Genomic DNA, 17217 nt, shown 5'->3' with positions numbered 1-17217 from the left:
TGCAGAGTCTTGCAGCAGTGGGTAGCTGAAATCCCTGTTAAGAGCTAGCTGGAGCAGGAACGGTGCTGAGTTTTGTTAGGTGGAAAAGCATCCACGTACCCCCTGGCCTGAGCCCCATTACTCCCATCTCAGGTCATCTACCATGCCTCTTCCTCCTCCAGTGATATGACAGGCGAAATAAACTAAAAGAGCGGCAAAACCCCCACAATTTAAGAAGGATGTGAAGGCCCTTGAATGTGTCCAGAGGAGGGCAACAAAGCTGGTGAAAGGGCTGGAGGGAATGTCCTGTGAGGAGCGGCTGAGGGCTTTGGGCTTGTCTAGTCTGGAGAAAAGGAGGCTGAGGGGCGACCTCATTGCTCTCTACAGCTCCCTGAGGAGGGGATGTGGAGAGGAAGGTGCTGATCTCTTCTCCCTGGTATCCAGTGACAGGACACGTGGGAATGGTTCACAGCTGCGCCAGGGGAGGTTTAGACTGGACATTAGGAAGCATTTCTTTCCCGAGAAGGTGGTCAGACACTGGAACAGTCTTCCTCGAGAGGTGGTCGATGCCCCAAGCCTGTCAGTGTTCAAGAGGCATTTGGACAATGCCCTTAACAACATGCTTTAACTTTTGGTCAGCCCCAAATTGGTCAGGCAGTTGCACTAGATGATCGTTCTAGGTCCTTTCCAACTGAAATGGTCTATTCTATTGTAAAATCTGGAGAGCCGTGACTGGAGTGCTACTTCTGGCTTGTGAACCACAGTTGACTACCTTGCTCTAATTAAATGTAACAAAACCACTATTTCATTATATTTATTGTATCTTTTTTTCTAGGGGTCTATTTCAGAATACAAATCAGGTGGGGTTTTTTTTGACCTTTAAAAATATTAATAGTTACTTGGGGAGGAGTCACAATCTGTATTAGTTTGATAGCAAGTAACAAATATAATTTCTTACCTTGAGAAGTAGCAAGGATTCATTCCATAATGGGAAACATAAGACATTTTAAGAAAAGAAGTGTGGGGAAAATGTAGCATGCATTAAAATAAAAAGATAGAAGCAAGAACTGGAAATATTTTTCATATAGTGAGCTCCAATATGATCAAAACCTGACCTGTATTTCCACTTTTATCATCCTGCACTTCAAATAGCCAACCAGGTAGGCTTATTAATTATATATTAGATTTATAAGAGGCTGATTTATAGTGCTGATTTATGTAACATGGATGTCTTTGTGACTAAAAATGCATGCTTATTTATTGTTTGTTTCATTTATTATAAGTGTTTATTGGCTCCTTTTATGTATTAGCATTTTGGAAATAGTGCATTTTCAAAGGTACTAACCATTGGCCTGGCTATGTGAATTTTCCTGAATCCCCAGAGAAGCAAAAAACCTTAAATCTGACAATCCTTTAGTCATGAGTCAGTATTTAGTAACGCAAGTTGTTAACACTGTCAGTGGGGTAAGAGTTATGTGTCTCCAATTTGAAGGAGGGCAACAAACTAGCTCTTCTAGCTACATCCTTGAAGATAGTGGACCTTGAAATCTAACAAGATTAACATTTGTGTGTCAAGTGAATGATATCTAATCCCAAGAAAGTGTTACCAATGGCCTCTACACTCTCAATGGCTAGATACAGATCTCATCAGATGAGAAGCTACTACAGATTTACTTAATATCTTAATGCAGTCATCCCTACAGTTAAGTATAGTGGGCGACTGCTCCCCACGGCAAGGCATCTCAGAAGTTTCCAGGTGATTTAGGAATACAAGACACTTTGCAAGCCAGTAAGCAGAATATGTTTTTGTAGACTGATTAATGTTCTGGGAAAAGGATGTTTGTTTGAAGAAAAAGCCTGTATCCATGTAGGAACTGAATAAGTTGCAAGTCCTATTTATACCTGTCTCATTTCACCCAACTAGATCATCTGGTGGTAGGGAAGTCCACAAAGGACTGGTGTCTGGACAGCTGTGGCTATGCGACACAAAGGCTGATACCACTGAATGCTTCTGTCTAATTAGATGCTTGTATTTCACCTTTTAATGAGCCCGACAGGACTCTCTTGAGTTCTTCACAGGTGGAAAGCATGCCAGCATCCATTTAAAAAATTCCTTTCTTTCCTTCACTGCCATGTGATCCCCAAAGGGAGTAAGATCTTCCCTGGAGCTGTAGGGATCTGAAGGGATATCGGACTTCTGTGCCCCCGCAGCGGCCTGACGGCATGGAGCATTAGTCCAGAATGCAGACCAGGGAGTACAACAGGGTAACTAAAAGCTTGGAGTAGTGATCAGTGATATATTCCCCACATACAAAGGACAGCTAGGTCTGCAGCCAGGCATGCCCCTCCGCCTGCCGTCACTCCTGTCCTCAGATCTAACTTAGTTCTAGTTATTTCATTTTATAAAATCGTAACAAATGTAGGGTCTCGAAGGAAAGACGTAAAGATACGTGTTAAAACTGTAGTATGAAGAAGGATTGGCAAGATTATGTCTTTTAGTTTATGAAGTTTAATGAGAGAAGAGAATGTATTAAAGATACCAAATTATAAGGAAAGCAAGACAGAATATTACCTTTTTCAATAACATTAGTGAGATGAAGCCAGATATTTTTGAAGCAGTAATATAAACCAGAAAATGATATTTTATACAGCACATAATTAAACTGTGGAATTCACTGCCAGGAGATAGTGCTGAGGCCAGTAAGTTTGATGGATTCAAAAACGGGAGATTTATTTATCTGGCAGTATGTGCTGAAGTGCTTTGCTGGACTGACACTCTCAGATATTATCCACATGTAACCTTAGGTAGAATTTTTAAAATAGTAGCTCGGTACAATCATGCTTTAGTCTGGGAGCTGACTAACCTTACTGATAAGCTAAACTTTGCCATCAAGAAGGATGCCACAATAGGGGCAAAAATGCAGAGGTATTTCCTAGAAAGGCCAACTTTCCCTTTACTTTGCAAGTGTGGAGGAAGGAGCTCTGTCCCTTCTCTTTAGTGCTCCCTGAGAAGAAAAGGGGGATTTTTTTGTTTCCTTTTTTTAAAAAAAAAAAAAGTAATCTTGCAGTTTAATTGTTCATTCTCCTCACTCATGTTTGAGCCTTGAGCTTTGGATTGTGTTAGGTAGGTACCTAGTGCAGGTGCTGCCAGAGGTGCAACTTACAACTCTGGTGCTACGGTCTCCAAGGCCATGCCAACTCTGATCTGGCAGCAAATGGTTGCTTAATAGAGTATTTCTGTGCTTCCATCTCATTTTAGTGTTACCTTGGAAACCTAGAAGTTTCTCAAACTCTGAGAATGAACTTTTCATCCTAGGAATCCAGACAAATGGAAATTAGCGGCAGGTCACCATGACCTCAATTGCTCCACTAAAATCTTTTCAGCCAGTAGAATTTGTAAGTTATTTTTGTAAAATTAAATCCAAGATTGTAAGATCTAGTATTTTAAGCTCTACAAAGTGGTTGTACAAATGTTTTCAGCACCAGGCATGGAAGTAATACTCGCATATTAAGATAGTAAACATTTTTAAAGTTAGTAAGAAAAAAATTACAACATCCAAGACGTTGAGCCAGTCCATATCATTGGCTAATTTGGTTATTCAGTGTAAGGGTAGAGGCTGCCATTCAGAAGTCGAGCATAGATATGTGTGGTACTTGATACAGTATACTGTTAGAGAACAAACAGCAAGCTGGGCATAGGCAGAGGTGTCCTGTATATGTTAAGAGGCAGTACAGCCTTATTTGTACTTGTTATTGCAGTTCTTATGATCTGTAATTAGTGTTCATCCCCAGACAGATGGTGTTGGTCAGTGAAAATAAATTTTTTTAAAAGGGGACTATTCTATGCTCACTTTCTGTCCTTATGGGAATGTTTGTACTTGAATGCTTCTAATACAGTAGATGGAAAATAGGCCAGAGTGGACACTGACGATTGTCTATTCAGTATTTGCCATGTCATTCTGATCTGAGATAGCACATCTGGCCATTCTGTGTTATCCCAGTGGACAAAAAAATCCAGCTTTGCAATGATACGTTGATATTACACATTTTAAATAAAACGTCATAAAATTTTGTATTTTAAAATCTTATGACTGTAATCATTTCTTTATACTTTCTCTTCAGTGTTTTAGCAGCTAGTAAATTGCCCATTTGAGATTAATACCAAATAAAGTATCATATCAATCTTATTAAAATCCGAATGGGAACAGTAGCAAAAGAATGATGTGTTATTTATGATCAACTAGAATTGAATACTTTCATAGGCCAATACAGATACTTCCAGTTTTATTAAGATTTTCACATCCTCAGTTACTTAAAATGGATCTGAAGAAAATGATCTCTCTATGAATTACAAAATTTTTCATGTTTTGGATACCACATGCAACCAATATAAGAAACGTAACATTTTCTTTAGACACCAATTACATTTCATGAAGCCACCCACTCATAACTAAAGGTTTTTATCATTAGCGTTCACAAAACCAAAATGCAACATTCTGAACTGGGAGGTTGAACTAAGTTTTGTGCACATGACAGCCATTTCTAAAGTTAGCTTTTTCCAAATGTCTGTGCTACTATTTCCATTTCATAGGAGCCTGTGGGAAATCTTTTTCTGAGATCAGGCTTATATTTTGTCTCTTATGATGTGAGCCCTGTGTTGATGGTGACATTTGGAAGCCTTATTAGGAGAAATACTTGTTGAAACCCAGTTTGACGTTGAGTGTGACCTTTCAGCAGTCTTTGCAGATGCGCGTGTTTTTCATGATAAGGCCTTCCTGAAACGCACTTTATCTAGAAAGCTTCCTCTAGATCCTGGAAGCTCTGATAGGGAATGTTTGTAGACCCTCAGTCGCCTCAGTGTTTTCATCTTCACAGTGAATTGGGAACACAGACTTTTTAATGTGCTGATACAGCTTTGCTTTTCAGCAAAAACTTTTAAGTATCATATATTTCTCTTCCATCTTCCCAGACTTAGATGCACATTGTAAGATATGTCTTTGGAAAGCCCATTTCCCAACTGTGTGATGTGTGATGGAGTAGGAAAACCACAGCAACAAGTTTAGCCTCATTTACTTGTTTCTCTGTTTATAAAATGAAGGTAGTCATTATTAATAATTCATCATTAACTTCAATGCCCTGCCTAAGTATTCAGTTTAACTTGTTCATTGACTGAAGGCATGTGCACTTTGTATATACCTGCTGCACCGACCACATCGTGAAGTCCCATTCACTGTTACAAAGCATCATTCAGTATTGTCTGTTTCAGAGGAAGAGCACAGCCAGTGTCAATAAGGGTAAGTTTTCTTTAATCAATATATTGTTTTTCTTTTTGTAGGTATTTTCTCAGTGCTCAGCTTGGCATCTGAATGTACCACTCTTGCTGCTGAGCTTCCCAAAGTGTCTTACGTGAAGGCCTTAGATGTCTGGCTGATTGTTTGCCTTCTCTTTGGGTTTGCATCCCTGGTGGAGTACGCAGTGGTTCAGGTAATGCTAAACAATCCAAAGAGAATTGAAGCCGAAAAAGCAAAGATTGCCAAGGCAGAGCAAGTGGAAGGAAAGGGTGGAAATGCTGCCAAGAAGAACACTGTGAATGGCACAGGGACTCCTGTCCACATCAGCACTTTACAGGTAGGAGCTGCGAAGCTGTATATGCAAAATCAGCATTATCCTCTATTAGCACAATTCCAGGAATATACTGTCGTAATAGTTTTGGATAATGCTTAACCTTAGAAGTGGCCAAGGCATTAAAAACATGCTGGTAATTAATAGCTACCAGTCTGACCAATTGGTCCCTAGTGATTCGGGGTCAGATGTACTAAATGAAAAATTTGCTTTTAATATCGTAGCGCCATGGTTGCTGCTGAGCTTCAGGTAAATAAAGTAGCAAGCAGCTTTACAGTTGCTATTTTTCTCATAATAAATAGCAGCTGTCAAACTGTAACTATTCAGAGGACAGTAGTCTTAATCAGTATTTGCTGAGAGCATACTCAAATAACACCCGTCTCATTGCTTACCCTGGGATGGCCACAGCTGCGCCGCATTGCATGTCAAGCATCTCTGAAGCCAGGGATCCAGAAGTCTTGGCATTTGTAAACAAAAGACAGGTCTGTTTGTCTGTCAAACAGTTCCTGCATTTCTTGTGTTGCCAGATAGAGTTTATGGGTAAATTGGTCAGATCTCATTATGCGGGTAAAGATGACATGTACATCTTCACTCAGGCCAAAGTTTTCCATCATGTTGCTAAATTCTTGGTGTTGTAAAACTCCCCGTTTGTGCTCCAAGAGTTATCAGACATCCCAGGCCAACTGCCCTCAGTCCTGAGGGATATTTAATTGACATTTATTCTACAGAAGAAAATACGTTATGCTACAATATGTGGAATATGAATTTGGCTTATAGTTTTCAATGACTCAGCAATTTTGATGTCTAAAAAAAAAGCTATTAGGCCAGATCCAAGTGATAATTTTGGTAATGTACAATATGATTTTAATGTTTCCTTAAGGAGGAAGTAGTTTATGCCAGAATGGCGGAAACCCTGTCCTAGTATCAAGCTGGCATTGCCCCATAAATGATTACCCCCAGTCCAGAGGAGCTGCAGATATCGCAGAGCGGTGCACTTAACTACCATAGTTCTCATCTGGTAGAAGAGTCTTCTGGGAACTGTTTTGGCAGGCAACCAGGCTCAGCTTAGAGCAAGCCCATGAGTGCTTTGACTTGTGTCACAAGTAATTCCCCAAGCTCAGGCAATGTGGGAACTGAGTAGAAAAAGATGACTCCACTACAGTTTTGCTTCCCCTGAACTGAATGTGATATTTTTGTGTTCAGCAATTTGCAGGTCCCAAATGTAGCTGTTTCTTGTGACAAAATAGTTGCAACAGTCCAGCAGAGCAGCATAAAATCTGTTTATTCCTATTTCAAGTACTTAACAAGTGTAAGCGTTCAGCTTGATCAATGACAAGATTAACAAAAAACTACAGTTTTCAGTAGTGTGAACAAAACCAAATTGTTAAATTACTGACTCTCCTCAGTGTGTACACCCTTTAAGGTACTTGCCATTGTCATAGCCATAAGGAGAATAAAATGTTAACTTTTATCACCTGCACTATCCTATCATCTTTTAATAATTTTTTTTCAAGAAGGCAAGTTTGGGTGTACAGTACATTTTAAGACTCAGAGGAAGGGGAGTTGCTGTCCACCAAGATTAAGCAACATTCCCCATGAGAAGGTTTTTAGGATTCAGACCTCAGTCTGCCCTTCCAAGATCTTGAAGTGTCTCCCCTCCGCAATCTTGCAATGTCAACTCCAGCATCTCATGTTTGACCTGCACTTTCCAGGGTCTTCCCAATTTGTTATCAGAGACCTTTAACATTCCAATATGTATAATTTCTGCAACAATATTCCATATTGGATTTATATGGCGTCCTGGGTATGCATAGCTTCTGATGATCTTTATGCAGAGTTACAAAACATTTGTTTACTGAGACATAGTGGAAATACGTTTTCATTGCTGTAAAAGCTGGTCATGTGGCTGAGTGGTCTCCTTCCTTCATGGCTAGTGATCCTGCTTGTATCCAGCCACCTGCTTTGAAATATAGATTACCTGAGGAGGGATGTCCTGGGCTGGTAATTTCTGGGAAGATCACCAAGCTGAGATAGAGAAAGGTCCCGGACTGATGAATCATTTGACGTCAGGCTGTGGTAGGACAGTGATGCTAGATTTTATATGTTTGAATGCTATAAATCTGCCTAGCTGAAAACTCCCTCTCTGAACCAGCTGCCTCGTAGGAGTACTTTGAAAGTTCTCAGCCCTGGAGAAGCCTGTATTAAACTCCTAAATCCGAACAGGTCTAAATCTTTCGGTAGCTCTGACTTCTAATCCAAAACTAGGCCTCCCCCACAAAATTTGGATTGCTCCCATACAGACCTAGGAATGATCAAGTAGAGAATGCATTTGTCATATGGCAAATATGCGAGGGAGGGAAACATTAAAGAAACAGGTAATGGAAAAAAAATGTATGTTGAAAGGCATAAAGAATATGAAACAAAAAGAGGCCAGAGAGCTGTCCCAGAACTTCAGGAGCTGTTTCTCATCAGGGTCATGTAGGATTGTGTGTGAGGAGAGAGAAAATACTGTGCTAAATGTCTGGAAAGACTTAGGCGAACCAATGTATAGCTTTAGGAGAAAAGGACAACTTAGAACTATATCCCTGAAACGAGTGTGCATTGTGTAGAAATGTTCAAAGGTGTTCTCTTTCCACATAGGAGGTGATACTAAGGCAAAAGTGACTGAGAGTGTAGCTGGAAATCTCACCATAGGTGGGCTTGAAACAGTGGATAGACCAGATGGGACTCAAAGGTAAAGCCAACAGGAAAGACCTGGAAGCAGAAGACTCCATGTGGGGAAAAACAAAGAGCTTGAATAATTGCATTTATAAGTGTTTCTCCAGGTTAAATTAAACACTTCTTTATTATGAGACATTAACTGAATGGAGCTGATACATATCTGTAAGTTATTAGAGGCGAATCGAGTTTAAAAAGAGAAATTACTTTATTTCACTTTAAAATGCCCCCAATCCCAATGCCAGGCCAGTTTGCCAGTGTTCCCCAAGCAGCAAGTTGCGCTCTTGCTGCCTCTTGCAGCCATGCAGCATCGCAGCAGTGATGTCTCTGCAGGAGGTTTGGAGAAGGGGCTGGTACGTAAGGTACAGGGGGCTTGCTGGGGTGAGAAGGTCCCAGCCGTGGGAAGGATCAGGAGGAGCGCAGAGAAGCACATGCGGCGGTCAGGTATCCCTGGTTCCAGCCCTCATGGAACAACTTGTTTTCATGTGTTTGCTCCATTTGTGAAAGATAAAAATGGCATCTGGTCTGGAGACTTGGCAAGTTTGATATTAGTAAAAAACAAGCCATAACAAAAACACATGGTCATACTTAAAAATACAAGTACCTATTGTTCCTTTTTTATGACAAGAAAATGGATAAAGGGGTAAACTTCTCAGTATATCCTAAACATTAAAAGCTTGATGCCATTCGTAATTGAAGGTGAGGAGAAGAGATCCCCTGTAACAGAACCTGTAAGGGCCCACCTGGAAGTTTTCAGTGGAAGGCACTTTAGGCACTGTGTCAGCAGAGTCAGTGATCATGACCAATAGTCACCAACAGTGACAGTGAAGATGGCAGGATGAAAACAATGCTCACAATTTGCCAATCACCCAAAGATGGAGAAAGGCTTCCATGGATGCATAGCTACTTCTCCTCTCCACCAAATCCTGGGTACTGGCTGACGTGAAAGCTGTATGTTGCCAGTATACACCAAGCCCCTGAGTCCGTGCTTTATGACTCATGCCCCCTTCAACAAAAACCCTTGAAATGTCAGTGCCATTTTAAGCCCTGAGGTTTATTGATATGACTGACTGATTAAAGTCAAGTGGTCCATCTGGCAAGATCACCCTGAATCTGTAGAAAAAAAGAGAAAATTCAACATAAGCACTTCTGATGTGTTTTCTCTAGGAGCGGCAATGGCTATGCATTTACAGGCAAGAAGCCATGAGAAAGTACAGTTTGGCTCCCTTAGCTCATAGCGGCTGCAAGTAGATGCTGTTCTAAGCAGAGGAGAAAATTATACAACCTGGTGGTAACTGCTGGCACTGGCTTTTTATTGGGAACCCTCAGTAGGAGTTTGCGTGTGTTTCCTAGCAATGCAACATCATAGAGTGAGAAAAACAAGCAAAAAGGAAAATGTTTTGGAGATGAATCAGTATCTTTTTGCTTTCACTGGTGGTGTGATTACAGGGAGAGATTGCACTGTTAACTATAACAACACCCCTCAATTTGAAAAGTCACATTTTCATCAAGCTCATTTATAGAAGCTGTCCCCCACAGATAATGTACTGATGACTGGAGAGAACATTTGCTAAAAGAATGGTTCTGGTGTATGATGAATAGGGCTATGCAAGTGGTGGTAAGAGCTCTAAACCCAGTTATTTTTAAAAAGAAGTAGTGCTATTGCTTGCCTTATCTTGTCGGAGCCACATCTAAGGTCTGAAACCTGGTATAGGTTAGGTTAATCTCTACTGATTTATAATATACCTGACCACTGGTGGTGGCCTGTGGTGACCTGATACTCCCATATTGTCTTTTCCCCTCGAGTGGCACTCCAGACTCAGATTTTTCTTGCAGAACCACCAGAAACCCAGTTTACATTTTATCTTGTACACAAACCCACAGGCTGCAGTCTATTTTAATAGCTCCTGACAGCATTTCAGGTACGGAGTAGGTACTTTCTGCTCTAGTGACTCACATATCTGACCTTGGAGATAATTCAGAACATGACGGTAAAAAGGCCCCAAGCAATCCGCTTTGAGCAGGGGGTTGGACTAGATGATCTCCAGAGGTCCCTGCCAACCTCAGCTATGCTGTGATTCTGTGATATTTTATGTATAAATATTTTTGTGCTGTACTTTGCAAGGAATATTTTGAATGTGATAGCAAATTCCTGCTGAGCTGCACCAGAAAATATACTCAGTCTGAATACACACTAATGCTAAACAAGCATTACTTTATTGATGATCTACATCTGTCATTATGGCAAGAGCAAGAGAAGAGCGCAAAGCAAGTGCAAGAAAGATTAATGACGGAGTTTGTTAGAAAACTCCTCCTTCATCTTGTATGGAAGACTCTTACACAACTGGCAGCACTAGTGACAGATCTGCATGCCAAAAAGAGGTTGGGTGCAACAGAAGAGATGATTTTATGGCAGAGAAGACGTGCTGTGTAGGGCAGAGAATGCTGCATTACAGGAGGGAGGCACTTCAGCCTGAGGGGCACATGCTGAGCTTGAGAGGCTGCCAGTGCTATAGCATGTTTGAAGCTTCGCTAGAAATTATGGACAATACATTTCTGCTGTCAAAAATTCTTGAATCCAAAATGATGGCATTTTATATTATACTTCATCCTGATGGATAAAGGGGACTTGATCACAAGATGAACAGTCAATTGAAAAGGATCTTTATTCTATTTATTTGCACAAAACAAATGTAGTCGAGTCCTGGTATTTTTGGTGCTGTGAAAGGACAGATTTCACAAATTTGAAAACTATGTTTTCTCATCTGGGTGGAAGAATTTAAACAAAAAATATGAATGATGCTGGTGAGCTATATAACAATATATATAGCTGTTCAAAACAGCTACAGACCAGAAAGGAAGCTATACTAATTTGAAAAACCCCAACAAACAGCACAATTGAAAACAAACTCCCCAAAGACTGAAAACTACCTCAGCTTCAAGCATTTCTCCTTTCTTCTCACTGGCAAATGGAGAAGCTGATAGCAGTTAATGTAAGCTGAAATCCAGAAAGTAGGTGTAGATAATAGGTGTAGGTAACAAAAGGGATATATGGTTAGCGTAACTGAGGGCAATAGGAAGTTACCTTGCATGTATAGCACAAATACAAAAACCAGTAACAAGAGTATTAGTCCAATACTAGATAGAGATGCTGTAAGTATCAAGTATCAGCAGAAAAGGCAAAAGTGTTGCACAAATATTCTGCTCTGTGTTTGGGGAAAAGCCAGATACATTCAATCAGATGATGAAATGGCTTTCATTGACAGTAGCTAATGAGGATGTTAAACAGTAGCTATTAAAGTTAGACGTTTCACAATCGAGAATTCAGCTTAAGTTGCATCTAGGATTTTTTTGAAGAGCTGGTCCATGAGTGCTGTTAATGTTGATTTTTTAATAAATCCTTTAAAACCGGGAGGGTTCCAAAAGACAGCAAGAAGCTAACTTTGTGCCAATACTTTTAAAGGCTAAGTGGCATAACATGAATAATTATAAGCCTGACATCAATCAGTGGAAAATATTGCATAGCTAACAGGAGGTTGACTAATAATTATTATTCATAAGTATTAATTATCATTAATATTATTCATAATTCAGCCCCATGTTAGCTAATAAATTTAAATGGGTCAGTGAAATTAAAGCTGATCTGTATGTTTATTGATTTAATCAAACTGAATATAATTTTTTAAAAGATTATCAATTAGGTTGACAGGGGTAATGATGTGGAGGTAAGAAACTCTTAAGAATATTTGCCTTGGCTTCATATGTCGGCCTGGTTACATCATCTGAATTATGCAAAATCAAGGTTAGATTTGTTACCATCTGTAAGTACCAGCAGTTAATCAGACTAACTATAGTCATGCCGCGTGACTGAAAATTGAAGCCAAATAAATTCAGGTTAGAAATAAGGTACATATGTTTGTGGGGAACAAGGTCATGGAAAAAATTCTCCATCCTGGATGTTTTTAAAGGAAAATCTAGTGTAACTAGTTTGGGCACTAAATGTGGAGAGTGAGGAGAAGCGCCAGAAGCAGCGGACGCAGCTATGGGGAGTTAGTTTCCCCTTCCTGCCGGTCTGCATGCACAGGCAGCACTTCTTTCTTCTTCTCTTTCCCCATTTTCTTATCACATTACTCCCCTAACTCTGCAAACAAAGCCTTTCTGAGCCGGGTACGGCCCCGCTGCAGTGGCACGCACGCTGCAGCTCTGGAGCAGTGGCAGCAGCAGGTGCTGAGCTTGGCAGCGAGCAGTGGTCAGCCGGGATTTTGTAAAAGGTGAGAAAGGATCATCGCAAGGGGCCTTCTGCCTTCTAGGGGTCATTTTTAGGTATTTCTGAGCTGTTCATCGAAAGGCAGGTGTCCTGTCCAACATACCAAACGCAGACAAGGTGGCCCAGTCCTGGGAGAAACAGGATCTAGGTCTGGGTTTTGGGCCAAGCCCCGAGAGCCACGTCGCCTTCCCGTGCTCTCCTCAGCCCCCTCACCTCCGCGCCAGAGGGACGAGGAGCAGCTGCCTAGTTCCATCGGGGACATGGGGAGGCCCTCCACTATTCCAGCAGCCTTCCCTTCCCAAACAGCTGCTCCCCATCCCCTGCAGGGGAAAAGCCATAGAGCTGGTGGAAGCACCCCGTGGGCTGGGTCTGGCCCACGGGTCATGATGATGCAGCAGGATAAGGCAAATGATACCAAATATTTTCCAGGGACAAGTTCTGTGTCAGGATGAAGTCAAAAGGATATAACACTTAACAGTGTCTTGCTTTTTTTACAAGTCTTCAGTGTAGTACTCTAAAATCAAGTCCTGTGGTATCATTTTCCACAGAAATGGTTCCTGTAGCCTTTGGTACGTGTCAGGAATATTGTTATGCTTCTAGCACAGACCAAGACAGGATGACTAAAAAGCAGATAAACTACTTCTAATATGTATTATCTCACTTTGTTTAGGGACAGCTGTAGGTGAGCTGAAGCACATTTAGATTAAAACAACACAAATATTGGAGAGTTGAAGAGATGTATGAAAAGAAATTTAAAAATATGTCTAGGCAGCAACTGCATATAGAAAATAGAAGCACCTTATATTTTTAAACCCAGGGAAATGAAAGAAATTATTTTTAAAAGCAACATATACTTATTAAAGAAAAATTTGGGCCAGGTTGTTCTTACAAGGGAAATTGTGTCACCCTGATAAATCAGTACTCCAGCTGACACTAAACGAAACAGAGCTCTGTGTGAACATGCTGCAAACAATCCTCTGCTTATAAGGCAGAGGTGACCTAGAAGCCATTCCCTTAGTTCTCTGTCCCACAAGTGAATGAGAACCGACTTGTAACAGCCTTTAGGGGAGCACTCTCTAGATACTGCAGTTGGAACAGGACTATTCTGTATTGTAAATGAGAGCGCTTAGGCTACAATTAGTGTCACTGAGTTTTACAGTATATCGCTGGTAGTACAAGGCATGGACGACAAGTTTGCAAATCCAAAAGGAGGCTTATAATTTCATACATGATTCTATTTCTTGTAACGGCCTTACTAAATCTTACAAGTTTTGACCATGGAAAAAATGTAATATTCCTGTGACTCTTCAGTTAACATGCACCCCAGTCCTGCAAGTTACCCTTTCATTGCACAAGGGTCTGCCTTATATCTTTATTACCTGTATCATTGGGTATGATCCGATTAGAAGGAACCTCTTGGATCACTGACTGACAGACCCCATGTCACCCAGGGTCACATAATCGTGTTCATATGTGTCTCAGTCACCACCTTACTATACAGTTTGCCCCTGCTACTCCGATATTGAACACTATCACAGGCTGTCAGCTCTTTGGTGACTGGGAAACAGTTGCAGGAAATTTGTATGTATAGTTCTGCCTTACCATCATAGAACAGCTATCTTGTTTTTCTTTTTTATAACCTGTAATCTTGATTTTGTTCTGTAACCTGCACCTCAGTTTTAGTGCATTGGTTTCAAAATTTACTGTTTTCCTGAGAAATATAAGTCTGGCACATCTGGGGAGGTCTATCTACTCTTTGCTGAGGGAATAGGGCTGTGCTGCTCTTCTACCTTGTGCCAGAATCAGCATTGTCAGTAACAGGACTAAAAGCCCCAGTCGAAGTTTAGGTCTCTTCCAGACTGCCACGGTTCTTTTCATCCAGGATACCTTGTCAGCTGTCATAGAGAAGCTAATAATATTCTCCAGAATGTTTTTCATTCATCCGTAAGTTTGGTACTGTATTTCACTATTAGTATTTTAGTTACAAAATGTGATGATGCAAATATCCCAAACCATCAGCTTAAGACTGCAGAAAACCAGAGGTGGAGAGAGCTGAGAGTAAAATGCCCGAAGGTGTTGTGGAGGAGAGATAGACTACTGGGAAGGAGGGACAGGCAGCTTTTGGAAGAACCAAGTTTTAGTGGATCGGTGGCTCCAGGAAGCCCTAGGGAAACTTGTGTTAATGTTGGTTGCACATGTGTATAACCTGATTTGTGAACAAGCATTTTTCCCAACTAACTCTTAGGTTATATTTGTGAACAAATGGCATTATTAATAATGCAGTTAAGTTTCATAACCAGTATTTTTTTTTTTCTTTTTTTTTTTCCCTCCTTTTCTGTATAGTCCATTTGAAATGAAACGTTGGGAGAGATTTACCCAAGTCATAAAGCACAGTGCCTTGCAAGTAGTCTCCAAAACCCTTCAAGCTCCCTGAAGAGTGTGGGGGTGGTCCTCCTAGAGGTTTGTCGTACCTGAAATATAAACTTTATAAAGTCCAAGGAAGGGAATATAGGAACCTTCCCCCCCTGCCCCGCAAAACACTTCAGTTTGAAGGGCACCAAATACTTTTTTCCTTTTAAATGTTCATTGTCATGCCAGTAAAATTGTCTGGTCTGTAAAAGAGAATGATTCGCCCGGGGTTACCCCATCGCAGAGTAGTACTTGATCCTCAAGAGCACTGGCAGAGCTGTAGGAAAGACAGGTATTCAGTTGCTGGATTTAGATTTCCCAATTACACAGTTCTCCAGTGTATGGATGGGAAGTGCTAAGAACAGTGTCACGTCTTTGTTTCCTTTCTTTAGAGAGGCACCGAGGACTGCAGGTACAAAGAAAGTGCCTTCTCACCATGCAAGGTGGTCACCCTAGGATGAGATACAGGATCTTGAGCTGGCTACTATGTAGAACCAGAATAGACTTTAACTGTTGCATCAAACACTGAATTTTAGGGTTAAATCTGACTATAGCTTCCAGGCCTCAGAAAAATGTAAGTAGTGAATAGCATCTGTGCTGCAGGTTCATCAGCACCGAACTGATTTCCAAAAATACACTCTGCAGAAATATTCTCTCCCCTTCTATCATCTTAAAATGAAGGAGTCTAACTATAGCAGGTTGCACAGCATGAGGCACCTTGTGCATGAAAAATTACACAATTACGAATGTTTGGATTAGTTTATATGATTGACTGATCATCCTTAAGTACTTTATAATGCAACCATTCAGCAAATTAAGCTCATGTAATGTAACCCTATCAACAAGTAATTTCCTATATGTTTGTTTGCGGTGTTCTCTAGCAGCTGCGTTAAGTTTGTTAATGAAATATGGTGAGTAGATCGTGATTCCCCTCACTTTTTATTTCATAGGTTGGTGAGACCAGATGCAAAAAAGTTTGCACTTCGAAATCTGATCTGAGATCCAATGATTTCAGCATTGTTGGAAGCTTGCCAAGGGATTTTGAATTATCGAATTATGACTGTTATGGGAAGCCCATTGAAGTCAACAATGGGCTCGGGAAATCTCAAGCCAAGAACAACAAGAAGCCTCCTCCTCCCAAGCCTGTCATTCCATCAGCAGCAAAGAGAATCGATCTTTATGCGAGAGCACTGTTCCCTTTTTGCTTCTTGTTCTTCAACGTCATCTACTGGTCCATATATTTATGATAAAACTTTTATTTATTTTTTTCATATGTGTAAAATAATCCCATTTCATTACCCCTTCCCAGTCATGAAGGCCACTGTATGAAATTATTTGCATTTGCAAAGCAATATGTTGCATTTTGATGCCATGCGATTGTACTGAACATATGGCATCTGAAATTTGAATGAAAGCATGACACTGCAATGTCTGTGCTCTGACCAGCGTTGTATATAAATGTACAGCATACATCCTGCTTTAGGAATATATATGAAGGACAATGCATACTACATTATAAAGCTGAATAACGCTCTTCAGTTATTAATAACATACAGAGATTTAAAGTGTTTCTGACAATGAAACTGATGTGCACGTTGAGTATTATTAAAATCAGTATTCTAGTATATGTAGTATTTAACAGCTTTTCTGCTGATTTCCAGAGGAAAAAAAACCAAACCCCAAACATCTTGTTCTTGTGTAATTTTAGATGGCACTGTTGAAGAAAAAGCTAAGATGTAATTCATATTATTCAGACTTTGTAAGTGAAGGCAGCATCGAATAAGCTGATCTTGTCTATGTGGAAAAATAAAGATCAGAGAATTACTAATTTTGTAAAATCAGCTCATTTGGAAAAAAACCCAACAATTGTATCTATCAAGCAGGCACACTTAAGTGTGTGAGAATATGCTGACAATAAAACATTGGGCCAAATTTTGACTGCTGTTTCCTTAGGCACAAACTAGATACAATATGTCAAAAACAAACAGTCCACTTTCTAGACTAAAGGCATCAGGAGTTTTGGAGAAACATCAGAAGATGCAGTTCAGTATCAGGTTAGGTTATACTTTTTTACATTACTCTGTCCTCTGGCTCATCTTCTGTAGCATCTGGCAAGCCTGCAGTACATAAGTCACCATTTTTCGTTGTTGCATTGGATACATCTTACTTGATTCATTTTGTTTATCCCCTTGAAAGCTTTCAGTTTAAACAAACCAGTTGTT

At 40.4% G+C, this 17217-nt stretch overlaps 1 protein-coding gene across 4 annotated transcripts in view; it reads left to right on the top strand.

The window, feature by feature from the left end:
* GLRB (glycine receptor beta) overlaps positions 1 to 16927 on the top strand; it is a 53343-nt gene extending 36416 nt beyond the window's left edge. For all 4 annotated transcript variants that reach the window (XM_030017706.2, XM_041124744.1, XM_030017697.2 and 1 more), the window contains 2 exons: positions 5315 to 5607; positions 15946 to 16927. In XM_030017706.2, the coding sequence (XP_029873566.1) occupies positions 5315 to 5607; positions 15946 to 16242 (590 nt within the window). In that variant the 3' untranslated portion in view covers positions 16243 to 16927. The remainder of the gene's footprint in view (positions 1 to 5314; positions 5608 to 15945) is intronic.
* The last annotated feature ends 290 nt before the right edge of the window (positions 16928 to 17217 follow it).

This window comes from Aquila chrysaetos, chromosome 1 (genome assembly GCF_900496995.4).
Source record: "Aquila chrysaetos chrysaetos chromosome 1, bAquChr1.4, whole genome shotgun sequence".
In the NCBI taxonomy this organism is placed as follows: Eukaryota; Metazoa; Chordata; class Aves; order Accipitriformes; family Accipitridae; genus Aquila; species Aquila chrysaetos.
This window is presented reverse-complemented; position numbering and strand designations above follow the sequence as displayed.